The sequence below is a fragment of the Cyprinus carpio genome, chromosome B10, assembly GCF_018340385.1.
Source record: "Cyprinus carpio isolate SPL01 chromosome B10, ASM1834038v1, whole genome shotgun sequence".
In the NCBI taxonomy this organism is placed as follows: Eukaryota; Metazoa; Chordata; class Actinopteri; order Cypriniformes; family Cyprinidae; genus Cyprinus; species Cyprinus carpio.
In genome coordinates, this window is record NC_056606.1 from 23,052,063 (window position 1) to 23,073,171 (window position 21,109).

The following is a 21,109-nucleotide window of genomic DNA, read 5'->3' on the forward strand; positions in this document are numbered from 1 at the left end:
CAAATAACAAATAAAAAAAAATAATTAGGTTAGACTCTAAAATTATAAAATCTAAAAATTTTTTATATAAAAAAATAAAAACAACAATATGTTCGAAAAACATTTTCTCCATAGAAAAAGTTATTTTTACTGATAAATGTAGAAATGTTTTTTTTTAATGTTTTTGAAAGAAGCCTCTTCTGCTCATCAAGGCTGCATTTAATTTCATTAAAATTCATTTTCTATGTGAATATCTGTTAAACTGTAATTTATTTCTGTGATGCGCAGCTGTATTTTCAGCATCATTACGCCAGTCTTCAGTGTCACATGATCTTCAGAAATCATTCTAATATGCTGATTTGCTGCTCAACAAACATTTCTGATTATTATCAATATTAAAAACAGTTGTGCTGCACAATATTTTTGTGAAAACCGTGATGCAATTAATTTTTTAGGACTATTTAATAAATAGAAAGTTCAAAAGAGCAGCATTCATTTGAAATAGAAATCATTTGTAACATTATAAATATCTCTACGGTCACTTTTGATCAATTTAATGCATCCTTGCTCAATAAAAACCCAAATGGTATAGTGTATATAAGAATATTTTGCACTGAACTTGCAAATGAACTTCTGATAATCAAACACTTTGTCACGTGTAATCAAACGAATGTACCATCAGTCACAAATTTTACCACGTAAATCTCATAGTAGCTAAACCCTATAGGAGCTTTAGAAGAAACCTTTAGTTAACCGGCTTACAGAGATCTAATCAGCCATATGACCTGCCCATCCGATGCTCAGAATGATCTCTTCACGCTCACCGTTCCTTCTCCAGCTCCTCCAGGTACCCAGCGCTGTCTCGACCCCCGCCGGTCGCCCCTCGCCTGGGGAAGGAGCTCATGGGGCTGGGGCTGGGGCTCTGTCCTGCCGACTGCCTAGAACCTCAAACCTACACACACCACATAGACGTCTCAAACCCAAACCCAGACAAAAGAGAAACTGCTGGGGTCCAGACTCATTTCTGCAGGACAGAACGGAAGATGACGGGTTTCAATGAACGGCCACATGTAACATCTTCTGGAAAAATAAGTTGTTGCATTGTTTTATAAGATTTAGAAATAAACGTAAAATACATGTAAATAAAACATTTACAAACATTACTAACATGTATTTCAGTTACTCTACATTACGACAAATCCCTTTTGAATCATGGCTAAATATTTTTGAACTCATGACTAAAATGTCATAAAATTTCAAAAGATGCAATGTAATAAAAAATACAACATAATAGAAAGTAAAATTATATAAAAAAAAATTAGTGCTGTCAAACGCTTAATCACGATTAATAGCATCCAAAATAAAAGTTTTTGTTTACATAATATGAGCATGTACTGTGTATATTTATTTGTATAAATACAAACACATGCTTGTATATATTTAAGAAAAATACATGTTGATATATTAAATATGTAAATACATGTAATTTTTTTAAATATATACTGTATGTGTGAGTATTTATATATACATAATAAATATACACAGTACACATACATATATTATGTAAACAAAAACATTTTTGGATGTGATTTATCGCGATTCATTTTTTGACAGCACTAAAAAATATAAAAAAGTAAACTAAAAAAGTAAAACAACAGTACAAAAACATTATTATATAAGTAAAAAAAAAAACTAACATACATACATACATATACATATATATTATATAATATATATAGTATATATATATATATATATATGATAAAAACACTACACAATATAAAATAAAATAATTAAATATACATTTAAAAATGAAAATGAATGGTATTCAGAATAAGAAAAAAAAGTATGAAACAAACAAATTAAATTGATATTTATTATAAAGAATTATAAAGTTTATTATAAACACCAACTCTAGGCTTGTGTATTTAAAGCTAAGTTGAAACAACTGGCAATGTGTGAAATGCACTATACAAATAGACTTGGGCTCATGTATTTCTCTCATTATACAAAAATCTGCAGGTTTTGCATGCCTGACATCAATTGCATTACATAAGTTATTTTGCAATATAAGTCACAGACCATTTTGATAAGAGCTTGACTTATATTCTGGAAAATACAGTACATTAAAGAGTTTTTACATCATATTCAGCTTTGTTAGCTGCCTTGCTGTCTTCTCTCTACATAGACCTTCTAAGGCAGAATCCGAAATGAAATGAAACGCCACAAGTGACCGATCTGGAATGCCTATGTAGGCAGCAACCACACAAATAGCACTTGATTCTGATGGGGTTTGACATTACCTTGTTGCTAAGTTAATGACAAGCATATGCCATGCATAAAAATACACCGCACACACAAACACTGGGTGAAAATTGGACCAAAGCAAGTTATTATTTGAATCACTTTGCTTTTGGAAAGCACCTATGATGTCTTTGACAAGACAGTACAGGCAAAACCAATGTTTTTACATGCATTGGTCATGTATTTTTGTTCTGTCTGTTGACAGCATTTTCTTGATTCATGTGAAAAAAAACAAAAAAAAAAAAACAAAGAAAGAAAATATATATATTCCAAAATCCCCTCTGTAAAACCTTTGTAAAAAACCTCTGTCAAAAAACTGTAATATGTCAACAAAATCAAACAAGAATTTTAACCTGGCTTTATCCAATGTTCAGATCTGGAAATGCACACATTTAATTAGATAATACATAATTTGGATATTTCTACATTTCAGGAAAACTGTAATACCTATAAAATTTTGAAAATAAAAAATATATAAAAATAAATAAATATAATATAAAAATATATAATTAAAAATATGTACTAAACAATTGAATATGTTATACACACACACATGCATATATATACATACATATATATATATATATATATATATATATATATATATATATATATATATATATATATATACGCATGTATAACAAAAATAAGACATATAATTATGGAAGTAAAAAATAAAATGAACAATACAAAGTATCAGAATTATACAAAATTATAGAAATAGAAAAAACATAAAATAAAATAAAATAAACTATAAAATATAATATATATATACACATAAATAAATATATAATATATATATATATATATATATATATATATATATAACAAAATTGTAACTATATATCAATATTATAAAATATATTATGTTAATTGAAATTTTAAAGGTTTAGTCTACTAATATTACAAAAGTGATTTTTCTGAAATCCTAAAATAACCTTTATGAGAACAGATTACAGCTAAAACAATTGTGTTAATGTAGTTAAAATCAGCTGGGAAGAGGACAGCGATTAGTTGAAATGTTTACTCTATTCACTTAAAATCTAGGTAGGCTGCTTACTAAGCTGTGTAATAGATCAAGATTATAATGTTAAAATATGCATTGCTCTCATGAATACTGAACAAGTCACCTGTCCTCACCTTTAATCCTTTCCAAAAAATCAATCTGCCCTTGTGAATCTATGGAGTCCTCTTCAATACTTCCTTGTAGCTGCTTCAAAACCTCCTGAAAGAGAAACAGACATTGTTCTTTCCTCGCTCAAACACTGAAAATACACTATTCTGTGTGTGTGGCAGAGCTTCAGAAGCCATCGTTAGATAATATAACATGATGCACGGAAGGAACCAGAAAAAAAGCATGAGAGATTTCCAGCTCCCACCACATGTAAGAAGACTTCTTCAGCCTCTGGGTAAAGCGGAGCTGATAAAGAGAAGAAAACTTCCATCAAAGAGCTTCGAAGTGCTTTGAAGATGTGTGTGTCAGAGACATAAACAGCTTTGAAGCTCTAAAGATGCACCTGCTGCTTCTTTAGTGCCGTGTTTGTGCATGATGCAGCCGTGATAACGCCTTGATTTCTCTCTGATTTCAGCTCAAGGGTTTTTTTTTTTAGATGTAGGCAAGAAAATCAGCATTCGCTGCTCAACTAAACTTCAGCGGCTCACATCATGAAAACCAGTATTATGCAGCACTACAGAGCAAACGCAGCTAAGTTCAGAGATTAAATGATTACCAGAATCTTACATAACTAGATTTTTGCTTTTTCAGAATAAGACAAGACACATGAATTAATGAATCATTCACGTCTGGACCACGAACACCGCATGAACTAACACCAGGTATCGACTTTAATACTTCAAGGGATAGTTCACCCAAAAATTAACGTTTGCTGTTAATTTACTCACTCTCAGGATGTCCAATTTTTTATTTTTTTCTTCAGTAAAACAGTAAAGAACATTTTTAGTTGAAATCATGGTTCTTGGTGAATCGTAGAATGTAAGTCAATGGCTACCGGCATTTTGAGAGTCATAAAAAAGCATATACACGCAACACAAAATTAACACCCATGGCTCCTGATGATAAAATTGAGGTTTTATGAAGTGAAATGATCATCTGTGCAAGAAACCGAACATTATTTACAACATTATTACCTGTAATCCAGAGCCTTAGGAAAACTCGGAAATACGATTCTTTTTCTGTGAACTGATTATTTCGGAAAGTTAATTTCAATGAATTGGTTCAAATAAACAATTCACAAGTTCATTTAACATAATGACTCGATAATGTAATATATATATGCAATTATATTATCAAAGCATCCAATAATGGTGTCGTCTTTTTCAGCTCACCTTTTACATAAACCACGATAAATCGTAAAAACTTTTACTTCTCCCCTTCATTCAAGCTCTCAGGTCACTGATGATCATTGACTCATCGGTCAACTGTTTCAGTGACTGTTGGAGGAACTGGACTGGTTCGTCTAGTTCACTAAAAAGAAAAAAAAAAAAGATTTGTTTGTAAACCGGACGTTACTCAAGACTGTTCGCCTGAGGCTCTGGATTACAGGTAATAATGATCAGTTTCTTGCACAGACTGATCGTTTCGCTTCATAAGAACTCAATATATTTTCAGGAGCCACGGGGATTAATTTTGTGTTGTCTGTATAAGCTTTTTTGACTCTCAAAGTGTCGGTAGCCATTGACTTGCATTTTATGAATGCAAAAACGTCTTTTTTGTTCTACTGAAGACAAGAGTCACCTACATCTTGGATGGCTTGAAGGGTGAGTAAACAACAAATTCTTATTTTGGGGTGAACTATCCCTTTAATGTTAGAGGTTTAATCAAATTGCATTGATGATGTTTGATTAACAGCACTTTAAGTCATCCTAAAGCATATATACCAGCACAATAACAGTAAAGCCCAGGGAAAAACATATCTGGAGAACTCACCGCTGAGGTTTCGCTCAATGTCCCTTTAAGGTTTCATAACCCAAACCCTCGATGACGCCAGTATGGCCCCAAAACCATAGCAAATACCAGACATTTGCAGCGCTTATTTCATCACTGTGAGTTCTCCAGCGTGTTTGGAAGCCAAAAAAGCCCAAACAATGTGACTGCCTTTCAGGAAGCGGCTACCTCCCCCCTCATCCCATCCCGGAGACCCAAAGCCTCATGGAGAACACAGATGCTTCCCCATTCATTTCACAGGACCACCCTTCCCAAACGGCCTGGGGTCACCGTATCCACAGCCCACTGGACACTGGAGGTGTCCAGAAGAGAAAGGTCAGGCATGAGCTCGCCGTTTAGCTTCCCTTATCCAGCAGAAAAGAACAACACGGGGTTATTCTGTCTCTGAAGAGTCATCTGTGTTTTCTCCCGAGGGAGCGTGACGTCACACTGAGACGTCTCAGGAAACAACAGCTTCATTATCGGGGAGGGGTCATATGATTACATGATTCTCTCCGCTCGTTTAAGACAACGTGAAATTGAACGACCTCTGTTTATGTTCTTAAGAGATGTGTCTGGTCTTTTTGTGCTAGATTCTTTTCACTTTTAAATCTTTTAAAACACATTTAAATACAATAAAAAAATGTATATACAACAAGATAAAATAAAAAATTATTATATGAATAAAAATATATAAATATTAATGAAAAAAATAATAAAAATTTAATAAAATAAGCATAATATAATATGAAAGCAAAATATAATTATAAACATTTAAAAATAAATAAATAAACAATGCTTTATGTTATAATTATACAAAATTAAAAGTAAATCAAATGTATAAAAAATAAAATTATAGCATAATACGATCAAACAAAATACAATATTAAACAGAATTAAATTGTATAATAAATTAAAAACATAAAAATGTATAATACATTAACAAATAAAATAAATATTCAGAATCAGAATTTTTATTGTCATTATACGAAAATTATAATAGAATTATGTGCAATCCTATTTCAGTGCTAAAAATAAGTTTACAGTTTTAAAAAATAAAATTAATAAATGAAGGTAAATTATAATTTAAATAAAAATAATAAATATAAAAATTAATAAATATTATAAATTATAATAAAAAAATATATAATCTCAAAGTACAATTTTATATAAATAAAACTAAAATAAACAATTCTTAAAACTTTTTAGTATACAAAATTAGAAATGAAACAGATTTATATCTAATATTATATTATATATAATATACTATACATATAAAATTATATAATACATAAAATTTAATATAATACAACTATACTATATTAAAATGAAAAATATTAAAATAAGAAATAAAACAATAAAAAAATGCATATAAATAAAAAAAAATATACCAAATATAATTATTATTCTAATAAAATATAATTATACAAAATTAAGGATAAAACAAAAATATAAAGTAAACAAAATGAACAATATAATATAATAACATAATTATACATTTAAAAATAAAAAACCTAACAAAATATTCACTTGGTTCGAAACACTGACTATGAATAATAGTAACAGTACAAGATGTTTATGACTTAGTAAACACCACCAATCAATATTATAAAATATATTATGTAAGTTAACTGCATTTGGAATCCTGATCCGTGTTTTAAAAGGTCTAGTCTTCTAATATAACAAAAGTGATGAACTGAAATCCCAAAATAACCTTTATGAGAGTAGATTACAGCTATAATAACATCATCAACAGCCAAATCCACATTCGGACGGACTTCAATCTCCTAATGCGCCGCTGAGGCTATAATGAAAGTCCTAGTTTTGCTCTTAGAGTCAACGTCCGAAGGAATCGGGTTACTGTGATGCAGATGCCCTTGGTACAATATTAGAGTCATCCACCCACTCATGTGTGGAGCTGCAAGCACACAACACTTTTAAAAATGTCATCCTATCCTCCCAGTAATGGAAATCAATGCTCCTAGGCAGCCATCTGCAGGGAGCCTGAAATACCCGCATATCTGATTCCTATCTAGTGTGCGTTTATCTGACCTGGAGTCAGACGAGACCCGTGGGTTATTGTTTGAGTGCGAGCGAGGGGACGGATGGCAGGCCGCTTTGCTTTCACAGCGATAAAGGCAGAACGTCCTTGAAACGTGGAAAGCAAACATCATGTGACACACATGGTATGTACTTAGGAAACAAAAAGCGTAGCGACAGACGACAAACAAGACTTAAAACATGAAATAGGCCACTCTTCTAAAAAAAAGACAGAGGACGTCAAGAAAATGTCAATAAATCAAATTATCTGAGGTTCTCCATCAACTCCATCCAAGACTATGTGATGCACTGAAATATTTGTATTTAGTCTAAAATTAAGCTGAAACTAAAGTTTAATAATCAATTAAATAAATAATCAGATGTACTTTATAATCAACACTCAGAAACGTAAAAAAAATAATAATAATAAAATTGTTGAAATATAGGCCTAAACATTAAAAGTAGCTGTAATAAAAACTTGTTTTCAATGGCAGATTTATTCAAATATACATTATAAAATAATTGTATATGAAGAAATAGTTCAGTAAAAATATTTTTAAAAAAAATCACCATTTTCGTTGATGATTTTGGCCCTCCAAAACTATTTGTTCTAAAACTAATTTTTTTTTGGTCAAACATTTTCGGTTGCCAAAATCAATGTTACTTTAGTATCATCGAGACACTATAATAGTTTTTATTAATATTTTGAATTAGATATTTATATTTTTATATATTTGATATATTTTTATATTTTCTGTTTTCATTTTCATTTTAGCTGAAGTTATTTAGTATATTATTCTTATTAATGTCTATATAGTTTCTATTAAATTTTATTTCAGTTTTAGTTGTTTTAGTACATCAAGTTAAACTAAAAGAAAATGATAAATGTTGCCTTGGCAACTAGCATAAATAAGTTTTTTTAATATTTTATTTATTAAGAAGAAAACGAGTTCTGGACAGAAGAGGCCAGGTCTACGCAGATTTTTCCCCTCCAACGCTGCACTTGTCTGGGCAAGGTGCAAACTCCATCCAGTAAATCCAGCAGAGATGTTTTATGAGAGGATTACAGCATTCTGAGTCAGTACTGTAGGAGCTGAGAAGCTCTATATGATGTGGGAATCGTTATTAGAAGTTACTGAGCTCATCCATAGAGAAAGTGAACCACACAGTACACATCAACGTGACCAGATCATGGAGGATTTGTGTCATAATTTAGGAGCATTCTGAAGAGAAATGAACGTGAAACAGAACGACACACCTTCAGTGACTCATGTGAACCACTGGCACAGTGACATCAGCTTGAATTAGAAATCACAACCCACTCTTGGTTTAGCTAGAAGCAGGTGCAATGGGATAAAGAAACAAGCCATGAATGCTTTCTCTTCTTTGTAGTCCATGTGAAACTACTTTCTGCAGTACATCGTATGTGTACTTTGCACAGGGTGCAACTGTCTGTACGCATAGAAATATCTAGACCACATAGATTTTCCAAAATTAAAACGGTATCTGAGAATGAGGCGGCATGATTTAGGGAGGAAACAGTTGGGATTATTAGTCACTGCAATTTAAAATTGGATTAAAAAACATTCCAGGTTTGCTGTGTTTATTTGTAGAGCTGCACAAAACAATACATTTAATAATAATTTGGCCAAAATAATAATAATAATAATATAACTTAATATTACTTTAACAGTACTAAATAAAATTATAAAAATTACTAAAATATAATATAAATTATATCATGCAATATTAAATAGTAAAATAAAAAATAGTATTAAAAAATATATAAAATGTAATTTTTACATAGCAACTCAAATTACAATATTAAAATTTTACACTATAAAATTACAATACTAAACTTATTGTAGCACTGCACAATTTGGTCAAGATTTATTTATAATAAAGATAATAATGATAATGATAATAATAATCATATTATTATTATTTCTAATATTACTTTATTATCACTAAATACAAATATAAAATTACTAAAAATAAATATTGCTAAAAATACTAAAAATGTACTAAACAATAAATATTTCTCTGTAAAATGTATTTTAAAAATATACATTTTATTTTTACATTACATCTCAGAAATTACAATATAAATATTTTTATATTACAAAATTACAATATTAAACTTAATTAAACTTTTCAGGTTTGCTGTGCTTATTTTATAGGAATGCAAAATAATATTTATTAGTACTTAGTACAAATTTAGTTATATTGGTATTTATTAGTACTAAATACAATGTAATATTTATTAGTACTAAATAAAAATAAAAATGACTAAAAATGTTATTGTTATGTAATATTTCACTGTAAAATAATAAAAGTATTTAAAAAAAAATACAATAATTGTATTTTATATTACAATACTAAACTTAATTCCCTAATTTTCAAAGTTAAACCACTGAAAAAACTGAAGAATACAATGCGTTAGACTTAATTCCAGTGTGATAAATCAGCCATAAATACACTCCACCTTGATCATAATTTGATTAGACAGCTAAAATAAAAAAATAAATAAATTAAAAATGCAAAAATCTAATTTTGATTGTCTCTTTGCACTTTACTAGACATCGTTTTCACGTCTGCTAACCAAGCATGACAAGTTAAGCAACTAGGAAGTCAGAAACATGTATTTCCATCTCTGAAAACCCAGACGACTCGTCATGCTGCTAAATCTTGCATTGCTCTCGCGTGTTGATTAACCAAAACAGCTAAACTCAGCTAAAGCGGTTTGTTGTTTGCTAGGCGCTTGATTTGCGAGCGCGGAGAGGGGAAGCTCAGAAGCGCTGTGTATTCTCTGCCTGCAGATGTTTGTTTCAGCCGGCCGGAGGGGAAGGGAAGCGACTGCATTCATCCGACGAACAAAGACAGGAAGGGAGCTTCTCTAAATTAAACCGCAAGTATCTCACAGGCTGGGAAACGGAAGGGGCCTCCGAACACTTCCATGAGAAACAGGAAAATGGCTATGATGCTGGAAAACCTGGAGCGAGTGGATCATTAAGTGTTTTAGGGCATTTCTGATGAATGACAAAAGCTCTTTTCTGTGCTACTGCAACACAGCACAAGAGCCAACAAACCGGCTGCTGATAATCATTAGCGATTTTATCGATTAGTTGTTGCAGTCCTAGAAATAGCAGCATCTCATAACTGCAAAACAGCATGTGAGCTCCGGCCTCCGCAGCATGTCACAGTTAAAAACACACCAACCAGACAAACCCAGCTTCTCATTAAGTGCTTTAAACACTATGATTACGTCTAGGGATGGCATAACCGCTGGCATCAGGGCGTTCTGGATGTGCCCAGTATCAGATCATCCTGATGAAAGAGGTTACGTCCAAAAGCTCTTACATAAGACAAACATCAACAGGATTTCACTTCCTGAGACCCGACGCAGGCAAATAAGATTTCACTCGTTTTAAGAAGCAAACGGATGCCTACTTTTAGAAACGAGGCATTTGGAGTTCAGAGAGCGGCTGTGGCATGAGGCATCTGGAGACGGGACAACAAGGAAATCTGGAGAGCAAGGTCCTTTCTTGGATATTAAATTAATGAATGCAGAAGTCAACACAGGGCTCCAGACTGTGACTAAAACGGTCGCATTTGCGTCCAAAAATATTAAATTGCGAATTAAGTTTTTGAACTTTTTGACTAGTTTTGTGGTCCAGGGTCACATTTATAAACACATGACAGTGTGACTGAAATGTTTAAAGTGTTAATAAAAATAAAGATATAAAACAAGTTTATTCTGTGACACCTCAAAAAAATTATTTGGCGCCTAATTTTGTTTCTTATAAGAGCCAATGGCTCCTTAGTTTATTTTTTATTTTTTTGGCTGGTGCCGTGCAACATGAAATTAAGTTTTCCTAATATTTCAACTTTTGAAGTTCACTTTTCTGCAGATATCAAGTTTCAGGGCTGCACAATGCTTCTCTTGATTAATTAAGCATTATCATCTCCGATATTTGCCTGAATCTGGTTATTTATCTGAAAACATTGAATTTTTAAATGCCGTTTGTGTTATCTTGCATTAACAAGCCTCCACAAGCTTTCATAGTTGCGGCTGCCAGATGTCCAGAGTTTAAATCCCCCATAAGATGATACATTATCTGTCCAGAGGTTTACTTAATCTTCCCAACCTGGCAACAATGTAACATTACATAAAACACTGAAAACACTGTTTAGCGATCTTTACAGAGGTATTCTGCTCAAATAAAAGAAAACAGCATGTTTTCTAAACAATTTATTCCATCATTGTGCATTATTGTAAGTTGTTCCAAACCTGTATGAGTTTCTATCAACTGCTGAACACAAAAGAAGATTTTTGAATCTTTTGAGATATTTTGAAGAATGTTGGTGACCAAACAGTTGCTGGTAGCCATTGATTTCCACAGTATGGGGAAAAAAATAATGTGAAAGTCAATGAAGACATTCAACTGTTTGGTTACCAACATTCTTCAAATCTCTTAGTTTTTTCGTTTAGTAGAAGAAAGAAACTTATACAGGTTTGGAACGGGATGACAGAATCTTAATTTTTGGGTGGACATTCGCTTTAAGGCTATTGTTACTACAGCAGCCAGTTAATTCAATAATTAGCATTAGTTATGGAATATATTTATGACTTTATATTTGAAACAGAAGCATGTTAATAAACCAATCAATTCCCTGTAGATAATGTTTATTGCAAATAAAGGAAGTAAAATGTTGACTGAGGGCGGATTAGGAAAGCATACAGCAAACTCAATGCTATTAAACATCAAAAACAATCTCTCTGATCTGTTCACGGTTGAAATAAACACCTTTACTGCTGTTACATCCTCCGTCCCCAACCAAAAAAAGCCTCTCTTCCCCCTTAAGGGCTTCACCATGTATGAGCACATGGAGAGAAAATCTGCTTCCGCTTCAAAGATTCCTCCTTAGCAACACCAATCTCACATCTTCGGAGCGACATAAATTCCCTTCAAGAGACGTTCACACGTGTTAAACAGCACGAGATGTGACAGCGACCCGTTTTAAACAATTCAGCCCAAAATATCGCCACATATCTTTCTCCTGAACTCGTTTGAACCTTGTCTTGAAATCGGCCAGGCAATCCGGGCTGACAGTCTTGCTCTAAAACTTGCACATTAGCCAACTTCTAATGTCTCAGCACGTTCATTTTGGGCCTTAAGTTCTTTCAAAAACCCTTTTTTGTCTTCCCTCCCGAGACTGCCAGGTCACATCCAATTTCTTAATGCACACCTAGCAGGCTGCCGTTTCCACTTCAAAAGCTCGACTCAAAGAAGTGCCTGCAAATACTGCCTTTGGTGTCAGGGGCTGCGAGAAGAAAGGGCACTTAGTGGGGAATCAGTGGCGGAGGATGACATTTTTAGTCTTGAAAGTCTGCACATTAAAAGAGAGCCCAACTGTACAGAGTTTGGATGACAAAATGAGGCATAGAGGCGTTTAAAAATGAACACAAATTGACTAAAGTTAGGAGGAAAACATACTTTAGTCTTACTAGCACTCTTTTTTCAGATTGTTGTAGGCAGGGCCTAAAGTGCACCAAATGTTGAGTATATAAAACAACGTTACTCGCCATTTACTCGAATTTTAATAATTCTGACAATGACTGAGAAGTGATATGATTTAGTGCGTTTATCAAAACTGCAAAGAATGCGCCTCATAACGTGACTTTATTAAATGGGACATGCGCCAAACATCTGTTCATGTTTGTACAGAGAATAATTTAAATATCTGGTGTAAACAAAAGTGAAACATTTCGAAGGAGAAGTTTCCCGGCAAAATGAAAGCTCTATGGTTTAACATTTTAAATCAAAGAAAAACAACTGTAAATTAGTATTTCAATCATACTTTTTTATATAAATTAATAATAGTTGTTACCATTATAGTTATTTTATATACATTTTATTTAAATAATATCATATATACAGTACAGGTCAAAAGTTTGGAAACATTACTATTTTTAATGTTTTTGAAAGAAGTTTCTTCTGCTCATCAAGCCTGCATTTATTTGATCAAAAATACAGAAAAAAAATTAATATTGTGATATATTATTACAACTTAAAATAATTGTTTTTAAATTTATTATACTTTAAATGATCATTTATTTCTGTGATGCAAAGCTGAATTTTTAGGATCATTATCACATGATCCTTTAGAAATCATTCTAATATGATGATTCATTGGAAAGTTGGAAACAGTTCTGCTGCTTAATATTTTTTCAGAACGTGATACTTTTTTAGGATACTTTGATGAATAAAAAGTAAAAAAAAAAAAAAAAAAAAGAAGCTATGTTTTTAAAATATAAATATTTTGTAATAACAATATACACTACTGGTCAGTAATTTGGGGTCAGTAATTTTTTTTCTTTCTTTCTTTTTTTAAATAAAATCAATACTTTTATTCAGCAAGGATGTGTTAAATTGATAAAAAGTGATAGTAAAGAAAATATATTATTAGAATATATATTATTAGAATTTTTTTTTTATTTTGAATAAATGCAGTACCTTTTTAACCTTTTGTTCATCAAATATATTAGACAGCAGAACTGTTTCCAACACTCATAATAAATCAGAATATTAGAATGATTTCTAAATGATCATGTGATAGACTGGATGTTACATGTGACACTGAAGGCTGGAGTAATGATGCTGAAAATTCAGCTTTGCATCACAGGAATACATTATTTTTTAAAGTATATTCAAATAGAAAACTATTATTTTAAGTTGTAATAATATTTCACAATATTACTGTTTTTTCTGTATTTTTGATCAAATAAATGCAGGCTTGATGAGCAGAAGAGACTTCTTTCAAAAACATTAAAAATAGTAAATATACAAACTTATTAACTTAACTATATATATATATATAATTATTATTTTAATGCAATACCTTAGTTCAATATTGTTATAGTGATTTTTATTGATAATTTTTTTAAATTTGTATATAAAGTAACAATAATAAATCATTAAAATAACAATTAAATGTGTTTTCCCCAATTTGTTCTGCCTGTTTTTTTTGTTTGTTTGTTTGTTTTTTTCATGAAATAATGCACATATGCAGTTTCATAGCTGGTAAAATATAGCAAATTTTCTCAAGTCAATATTATTTTTTCCTTACATCACAATGAAAGATTCTGAAAATTATCTCATTCTCAAGAATAATGTGCCACAATAATTTATGCATATTATTTGCATCTTTTTGTAGACCAAAAAAAATCCTGAAACAAGCATCTTAGCTGTTCTATCATCTTTTGATGGTTTTTGGTTTTTTGACGTTTTTGTGGCGAACACAAGCTCAAGATCTTTTCATGTGTTATTCAACGACATAAAATATATCAATAATTCCAAATTTACTTGTCTTGAAAACTAACAAGTGGCTAGATTAGACTCCAGAGATTGTTGGGGACATTAAAAAAATCATTTATATTTACGTTTATGCATTCATCACATCAAACAGGCAAACTCGTCTATTTAATTGTCACTTTCAAAGCCAAAGGAGCCAGGGTGATGCTAACTTACAGGTTGGCCAATTAAAATAAACCATCACTGTGGTGCTCTATGAGTCAAGAAACATGTGCTCAGTAGGTTAACAGAGCTGGTTTTTGTTTTCATGTTCTCAAGAACACAATTAGGCTGCTGTATGACACAAACAGATGCTGCACCTTCATATTAGACGCCTCGGTCTCCAGTTTGGTGAGGTGGTTGGAGTTGTCCTCGAGCTCTTGTCTCAGGTTGGAGTTCTCCATCTTCAACGCCTCCACTTGCTTCAGCAGCTGATCATAAGATGCTGCAGCCATCTTGGACTATCTCTTGACCTACAACATCCAAGAACAGAGGAACGATCACCTGTGGTTCAGAATGATGCGCGATTAATACGGCTGACACCGAAATATAGACAGATGCATAAAGTTTATTTATAGCACATTTCATACACAATGGTGATTCAAAGTGCTTTAAAAATATTTAAAATAATCGCGAAATCTGCATAAAATCAAAAAATTATTAATGTTTACAAAATTTTAGCTAACAAAAATAACTGCAGAATCAGAAGTGACATGGTGATATTACAGTATATGGATCACAATATAATGTATTTTCTTTGTTATTCACAAAACTGTTTTATATATATTGTGCAATTGTGCATTTTTTTTTTTTAATAATATATATTTTTCCCTCCAAGCAGAAAAAGAGGAAAAAAAGGAGAAAGATTTTGCATCCAAAATAAAACATGCAGTGAATAAAGTGCAAATTCAAAACATGATTCTTAATACATGTATAAGGGTTTGGCCCGAGGGTTTCCTCTTGCGTTTGCTCTGTAAAAGCCCAAGAGTTAATCATGAGTGAGCATCATCCTCTGAACTCTGATATTTGCCATATACTCAATGACAAAGTAGTGACACTGATGAAGAATACAATAACACACATGCCTCACGTTGTGTGGAGGGACGGCAGAGCCGATGCTGCTGGCCATTTTTTACCCATGCAGTGAGTCCAGTCAAGCAAACGATTCTGAGAGGCAAAGCGACGTGAATCAAGAGCGTGGAGCTGCGGTTATGAAGTTCCTATTTTTATCTCCATCCTGAAGTGAAGGCCTGATCAACCAAGTGTAAAAATCTATCAGCACATCGCCACTAAATCACCTCTGACATGCTAAAGATCAACAGCAAACCCTGTTCAGCATGACTCTAGATTTCTGTAACTGCACATTAATGCATGCAATTGGAAAAAAAAAAAAAATTGCTCTTTCTGAAGAACCTGTTTTCTGGTCCAGCAGGTGAAAATTGTGAGTCAGATCACTTAGTAAATTAAAAGCACATCTCTCCTCAACAACACAGTTGATTTGAGGAATCATTCACAAGTGCTGCAAGACGATGCACATATTAAACTTCAATACTTAAGAGTCAAATGAGCAATGCAATTATGTGCATTTGCCTTCATAAACATAGTTTTGTTTTTTTGACAAAATAACAAATAACTATATCTCAGCATTAGGAATATCAATGGCCTGTGATGCAAAATGTTGCATTATCAAAATACAGACTTTCTAGCAAAAACATGTAATGGTAAAAATAACATATTGCATGCATAAGAAAAAACATCATACTTAAACACTTATGAGCAATGCAACTATGTGCATTTGCCTTCAAAAACTAGTTTTCTGCCAAAATACCAAATTATTGGCAACTCAGCATTAGGAATATCGATGGCCAGTGATGTAAAATATCGCAGCTATCAAAATACAGATTTTCTAGCAGAAAGGAAAAACAAAGAATGGAGATATTGCATGCAAAAAAAAAAAACACTTTAATATTTAGGAGCAATGCAACTGTGTGCATTTGCCATCAAAAACAGTTTCTTCCAAAATAAAAATTGCATAGGGCAAAAATGTCAAATGGAAAAGTGACTGTGCATGTTGTGACCATTTCACAACGTGCACAATAAACCGAATTCCTTCCATTTCACTTTCACCAGATTATTAACCTGGTTTTATATTAACCAACACCAACAGCCTACATTAAAAGCAGGCCGTCAAAGTGTGCGGGCTAATTTGCAGCTGTGTTCAATCAATGTGACTCCGCTATGGATTCTGCCACTGTTTCCAGGGCATCCACAGCCATTAGGAAGCAAAATTTATCAACAAAAATCTAGATATTCCTATTTGCATGTGTATTACAGATTGCCCAGATTTCTGAAAGAAATTAAATGCAAGCAATTCTGACAAAAATCTAGAACTTGAATGCTAAAAATTCGATCCAAAACCTCTGTGGTTTGCAAAACCCACATAATTACATGAAGATCTTGCTATAATAAAGCAATATGACTAATTAACCAGCATGGATGCGTATGATTTAATGCCAACAGCACGTTGCACTCTTCAGGAACAGAAATCTGCTGACACACATCTGATGACACACATTTTGTGAATAAACGAACGCCATTCAAGGTGAAATATATGTATATGATGCATTTTATGCTCAAAAATATTAATCTCGCTGAGTGGAGCTTCGCAATTTTTAAGCTTGTAAATCCACTGTCATGGAAATGCAATTAATAATATATTTAAAAACCTCTCTCTGGCATGCAGACAGAGCAAAATGTCGGCATCTATTCAGCAAAAAGGCTCGAGGTATGAGACAGAACCAAAAGGAAACAGGGAGGAGTGAAAAGAATAAAGACTCATTAATATTTCAACACTTTCGTCAAAAATACGAATGTGTGCACCTTCACACGTCTGCATTATTTCACAATTGCAACCGTCTTCCAAATGTACACCATGCATGCATTTATTCACCAGCGGTGCAGTGCTGTGCATGCAACGCTTATGATGCATTAAAGCAGTCACCTCTTCACCAGCAATGCAAGATGCTAAAATTCCCTGCAGTCAAGATGCCCTTCCCTCCGCACAAAGACACGGTGACCGACGACATCCCGGTCTCACATGCACCATCTAACCAAGCCAAAATGATGTTTTGCACCAACAAATCCAGCATAAAACATTTGCTTTCTTTGCTAAATCAGAAAAAAAGGCTTTTCTTGCAACAGCCCCTCCATCTTGACAGGAGCAATTGCTGCTTACATTTAGTGTGGAATCCGTGTCCATCTCTATAAATAATCAGCCTGCTCGTGCATCTGTCCTCGCGCAGCACAAAAGAGGCTTTTTAAAGCATCCCGACGATAAAGCCAGAATCCCTATCGATGCACATCCCCCCACACCCTCTCAATAACCAGCCATCAAAACAAAAGGCTTATCGGCACCGCCTTGCTGTAGTGCACAAACGTGCTATTATTTCCTCCCATCCGCGCTGAATAGCTGGAACAGTAGACGACGCATCTGCACGCTTGCATGGAGAGATCAGGGCATTAAACAGAGACTTACCCCATTCTGCACCAGTGACAGCCTCCATCCCAGCAACCCATCAACTGTGTCAGTTGCCGGAGAGCATCCAGCCAGCCTGAGTCACATGGGCGAGGGCTCGGCCAATCAGAAGGCAGCCAGCCCAGGCCGGTGTTGGTGCAGTGGCTGATGGTGGCTGGCCAGATTTCTGCCCCACTGTACAGCTGCTTCCCTTGACTGGCTTTAAAAGCTCTCGTGGGGGGAGCAGTGCGCCCCGGGCTTACGGGGTGCTGGAGATGCAGAGATGGGTCAAAACGGCTGACGGTCACATGACCAGATATACAATAAACAGATCAATTTGGCAGCCTAATTTTGGAGCATATAGAAAATGTATGTTTAGTGCATTAAAGCAAAGTTTAAATGGACAAACAATCAGACAGATGCAACTGAAAGCCCATTAAACAACAACAACAAAAAGAGCAAGATGATATGTACAAACAAGCCTAATTTATAAGACATGATGTCTGACATTGCATGCATATTTAGGCTGATAAACACTTTAATAAATAACTGATAAACAACTTTAATAATTGTTGTGTATAATGTTTTATATGTATTTAATAATTGTATGCAATGAATAATTGCATAATGGTATATAATCAATAATTATCTGCAATGTCAGAAATTTAATTAAGTTCAATCATCAAATTGTAATTTTAAATGAATAATAGAGCAAGTAATTAAATTTAATTTTTTTATTTAATTATTTATTATTAATACAATTAATTTTAATTATTTAAATGATTTAATTATGTAATTTAGAAAGTTATAACATTTTTTTTTTAAATCTAATTTTAGAATAATAATTTACCTTTATAAATAATCGATTAATTAATTTCCAGTTTGACTTCTAAATGACTAATTTACAACAACACAAGCTACTTCTTCCAATTATTACATTTTCCATGCAAGGTACACAAGAGTATACACATATAACACTGCATGCAATGCAATTACGCATTTAATAACAATATGCAATTAATAATTATACTGCATACAATTAATTATTTGCCATTTCAGGCATTTAATTATTAAATGGAATTTAGAACGTATAATATGAAATTACAAGTTAATTAAGTTATACATTTGCTATCCATTAACTTAAATTTAAAAAGTTTACATTTAATTTTATAATTATGAATTACATCTTATAATTAAATAATTATAATCACGTGCATTTTACATTTACTCATATAATACTTTTATCCAAACCGACTTCCAAATGGCCAATACAGAACAAAAGCAATTCGTCCGATTCTTAAATTGTCCATGCAAGAGATGCACAATTAGCATTTCCATAATCTAAGCATTATTAAAGGCCTAATCTATCCAACCACATTTCAAAAAGTGCATTTATGCACAAAAAAAGCCTAATTTTAAAGACACAGTGTCTGATATTTCACATAGACACAGTACGACTGATGTACATGATTTCCATTCTTTCATAATGATTACAGATTACACAACAGCTCTTCCTAAATGTCCGACACAAGAAGCACAAGTATACAATACTTCCACAAATATGCAATAACCGATTGCCTGCACAATAACAGAACTTGAGCAGAACGAATATATGCAAACCTTTCAATCACTCCATTAGAGACAATTGGGTTTTTTTATGTTCGATTTACACCTAGATTTATTCTGCTTGTGTTTTGTGAAAAAAATACATAGGCTACAAAACATTTGCTCCAAAATAGGTTTTGTTTTGTAAACCTCTCTTGTACACTAAATGAAGCAAACTCATTAAATATTAGCTGCATACATCATGTCCAAATTAAGCGAATACAATAAACAAAAGTGCATCAATCTCGGTCTTAAACAAATAACACATTTCTTAGTCCACAATCCGTACTATTCGCTCACAGCGGCATTACTGTCCATTACTGTGTGTTTACTGCTACTGTACAACTTTATCATTGCAATTACGGTCTCAAGACTTCCTGAATAAGCCTTTGTGAATAATAAATCATGCTCTATAAGTGGCTGTGATTTGCGTTCTCAAACTGAGGCGGTGAATAGAGAACACAGACAGGGGGCTTTCTCTTTTTTCCTCCATGTAAATGAGCTTTGGGTCATTGAGAGCTGAAAAATGGACATTGGCAGAGACTCTTGTTGGTCAGTCCTCTCTTGTGGAGCAATTCAATGGGAAACTGTCCGCACTTTTTCTTACTTGTGTGGGAAAACATTCTAAATAGAAGAGGAAAGGCTAATGTTTTGTGCCATTTAAAAAAAAAAAAAAAAAAAAAAACGTCAATCTATAATTTCCTTCTTTAAGTAACCCTGCTCATTTAGTGCCAATGAAGTGTACAATATATAGGATATAAACGTGATAACACATATTTTACTACATACTCGATTCAATATGTGTTCGACCAAATCAACAGACAATCCGCACACAAAAATAACACATGACGCTATCTGAAAGCAACTTTGCACAATATATTGTAAATATACACCAAACAGGCCAAATCTGTCACTCACTCAATGTTTACTCACTTCAAATCTAGATTAAATATTAATAAGGGTTGGTTACGGTCAAACGAGTCATGCACATGAAAAGTAGTTTTAACTAACCTACTTTAGTCCCAATTAAACCTCAATAAGAATTCAGAAGAACATTAATAAAAATTAAGTTTCCAGTTCAGTTTAACGGATTCATCTCAGAAGAAATGCTAATGCAACCTTAAAGGCACAGTCCATCACAAATTAAAATTCTGTGATTATTTATTAATATGTACTTTACTTATTACACAGGGTTTCTGCAGGTTTTATAAAGGTACATTTAAAACTTTAAGCCGCTTTTTAAGACCTAGTAAAGAAAATTTAAGACATAAATTAAATGTCAACATGGTCTCTAAATATAAATGTCTTGTATTCAACTTCCAACAGATCTCAATGACTTAAAATCAATTAAAAAATAAAAAATTAAGA

The 21,109-nt window shown here is 32.7% G+C and overlaps 1 protein-coding gene across 1 annotated transcript; it reads right to left on the reverse strand.

Moving 5' to 3' along the window:
* Nucleotides 1-953: 953 nt before the first annotated feature.
* On the reverse strand, nt 954-18,129 carry LOC122138633 (adenomatous polyposis coli protein-like). Its single transcript, XM_042732050.1, has 4 exons — nt 17,858-18,129; nt 14,943-15,095; nt 3,424-3,508; nt 954-1,003 (listed from the first exon to the last, which is right to left on the reverse strand). The coding sequence occupies exons 2-4, from the start codon at nt 15,075-15,077 to the stop codon at nt 954-956; spliced, it is 270 nt and encodes an 89-aa protein (XP_042587984.1). The 5' UTR covers nt 15,078-15,095; nt 17,858-18,129.
* Nucleotides 18,130-21,109: the final 2,980 nt, after the last annotated feature.

Excerpts from the sequence above, each read along its gene's own strand:
- LOC122138633 (XM_042732050.1), bottom strand. The coding sequence starts at position 15,077 with ATGGCTGCAGCATCTTATGATCAGCTGCTGAAGCAAGTGGAGGCGTTG. Across the intron at positions 3,509-14,942 it reads CCGAGGCGTCTAATATGAAG|GAGGTTTTGAAGCAGCTACA; the intron begins GTGCAGCATCTG and ends TTTCTCTTTCAG. Across the intron at positions 1,004-3,423 it reads TTTTTTGGAAAGGATTAAAG|AAATGAGTCTGGACCCCAGC; the intron begins GTGAGGACAGGT and ends TCTGTCCTGCAG.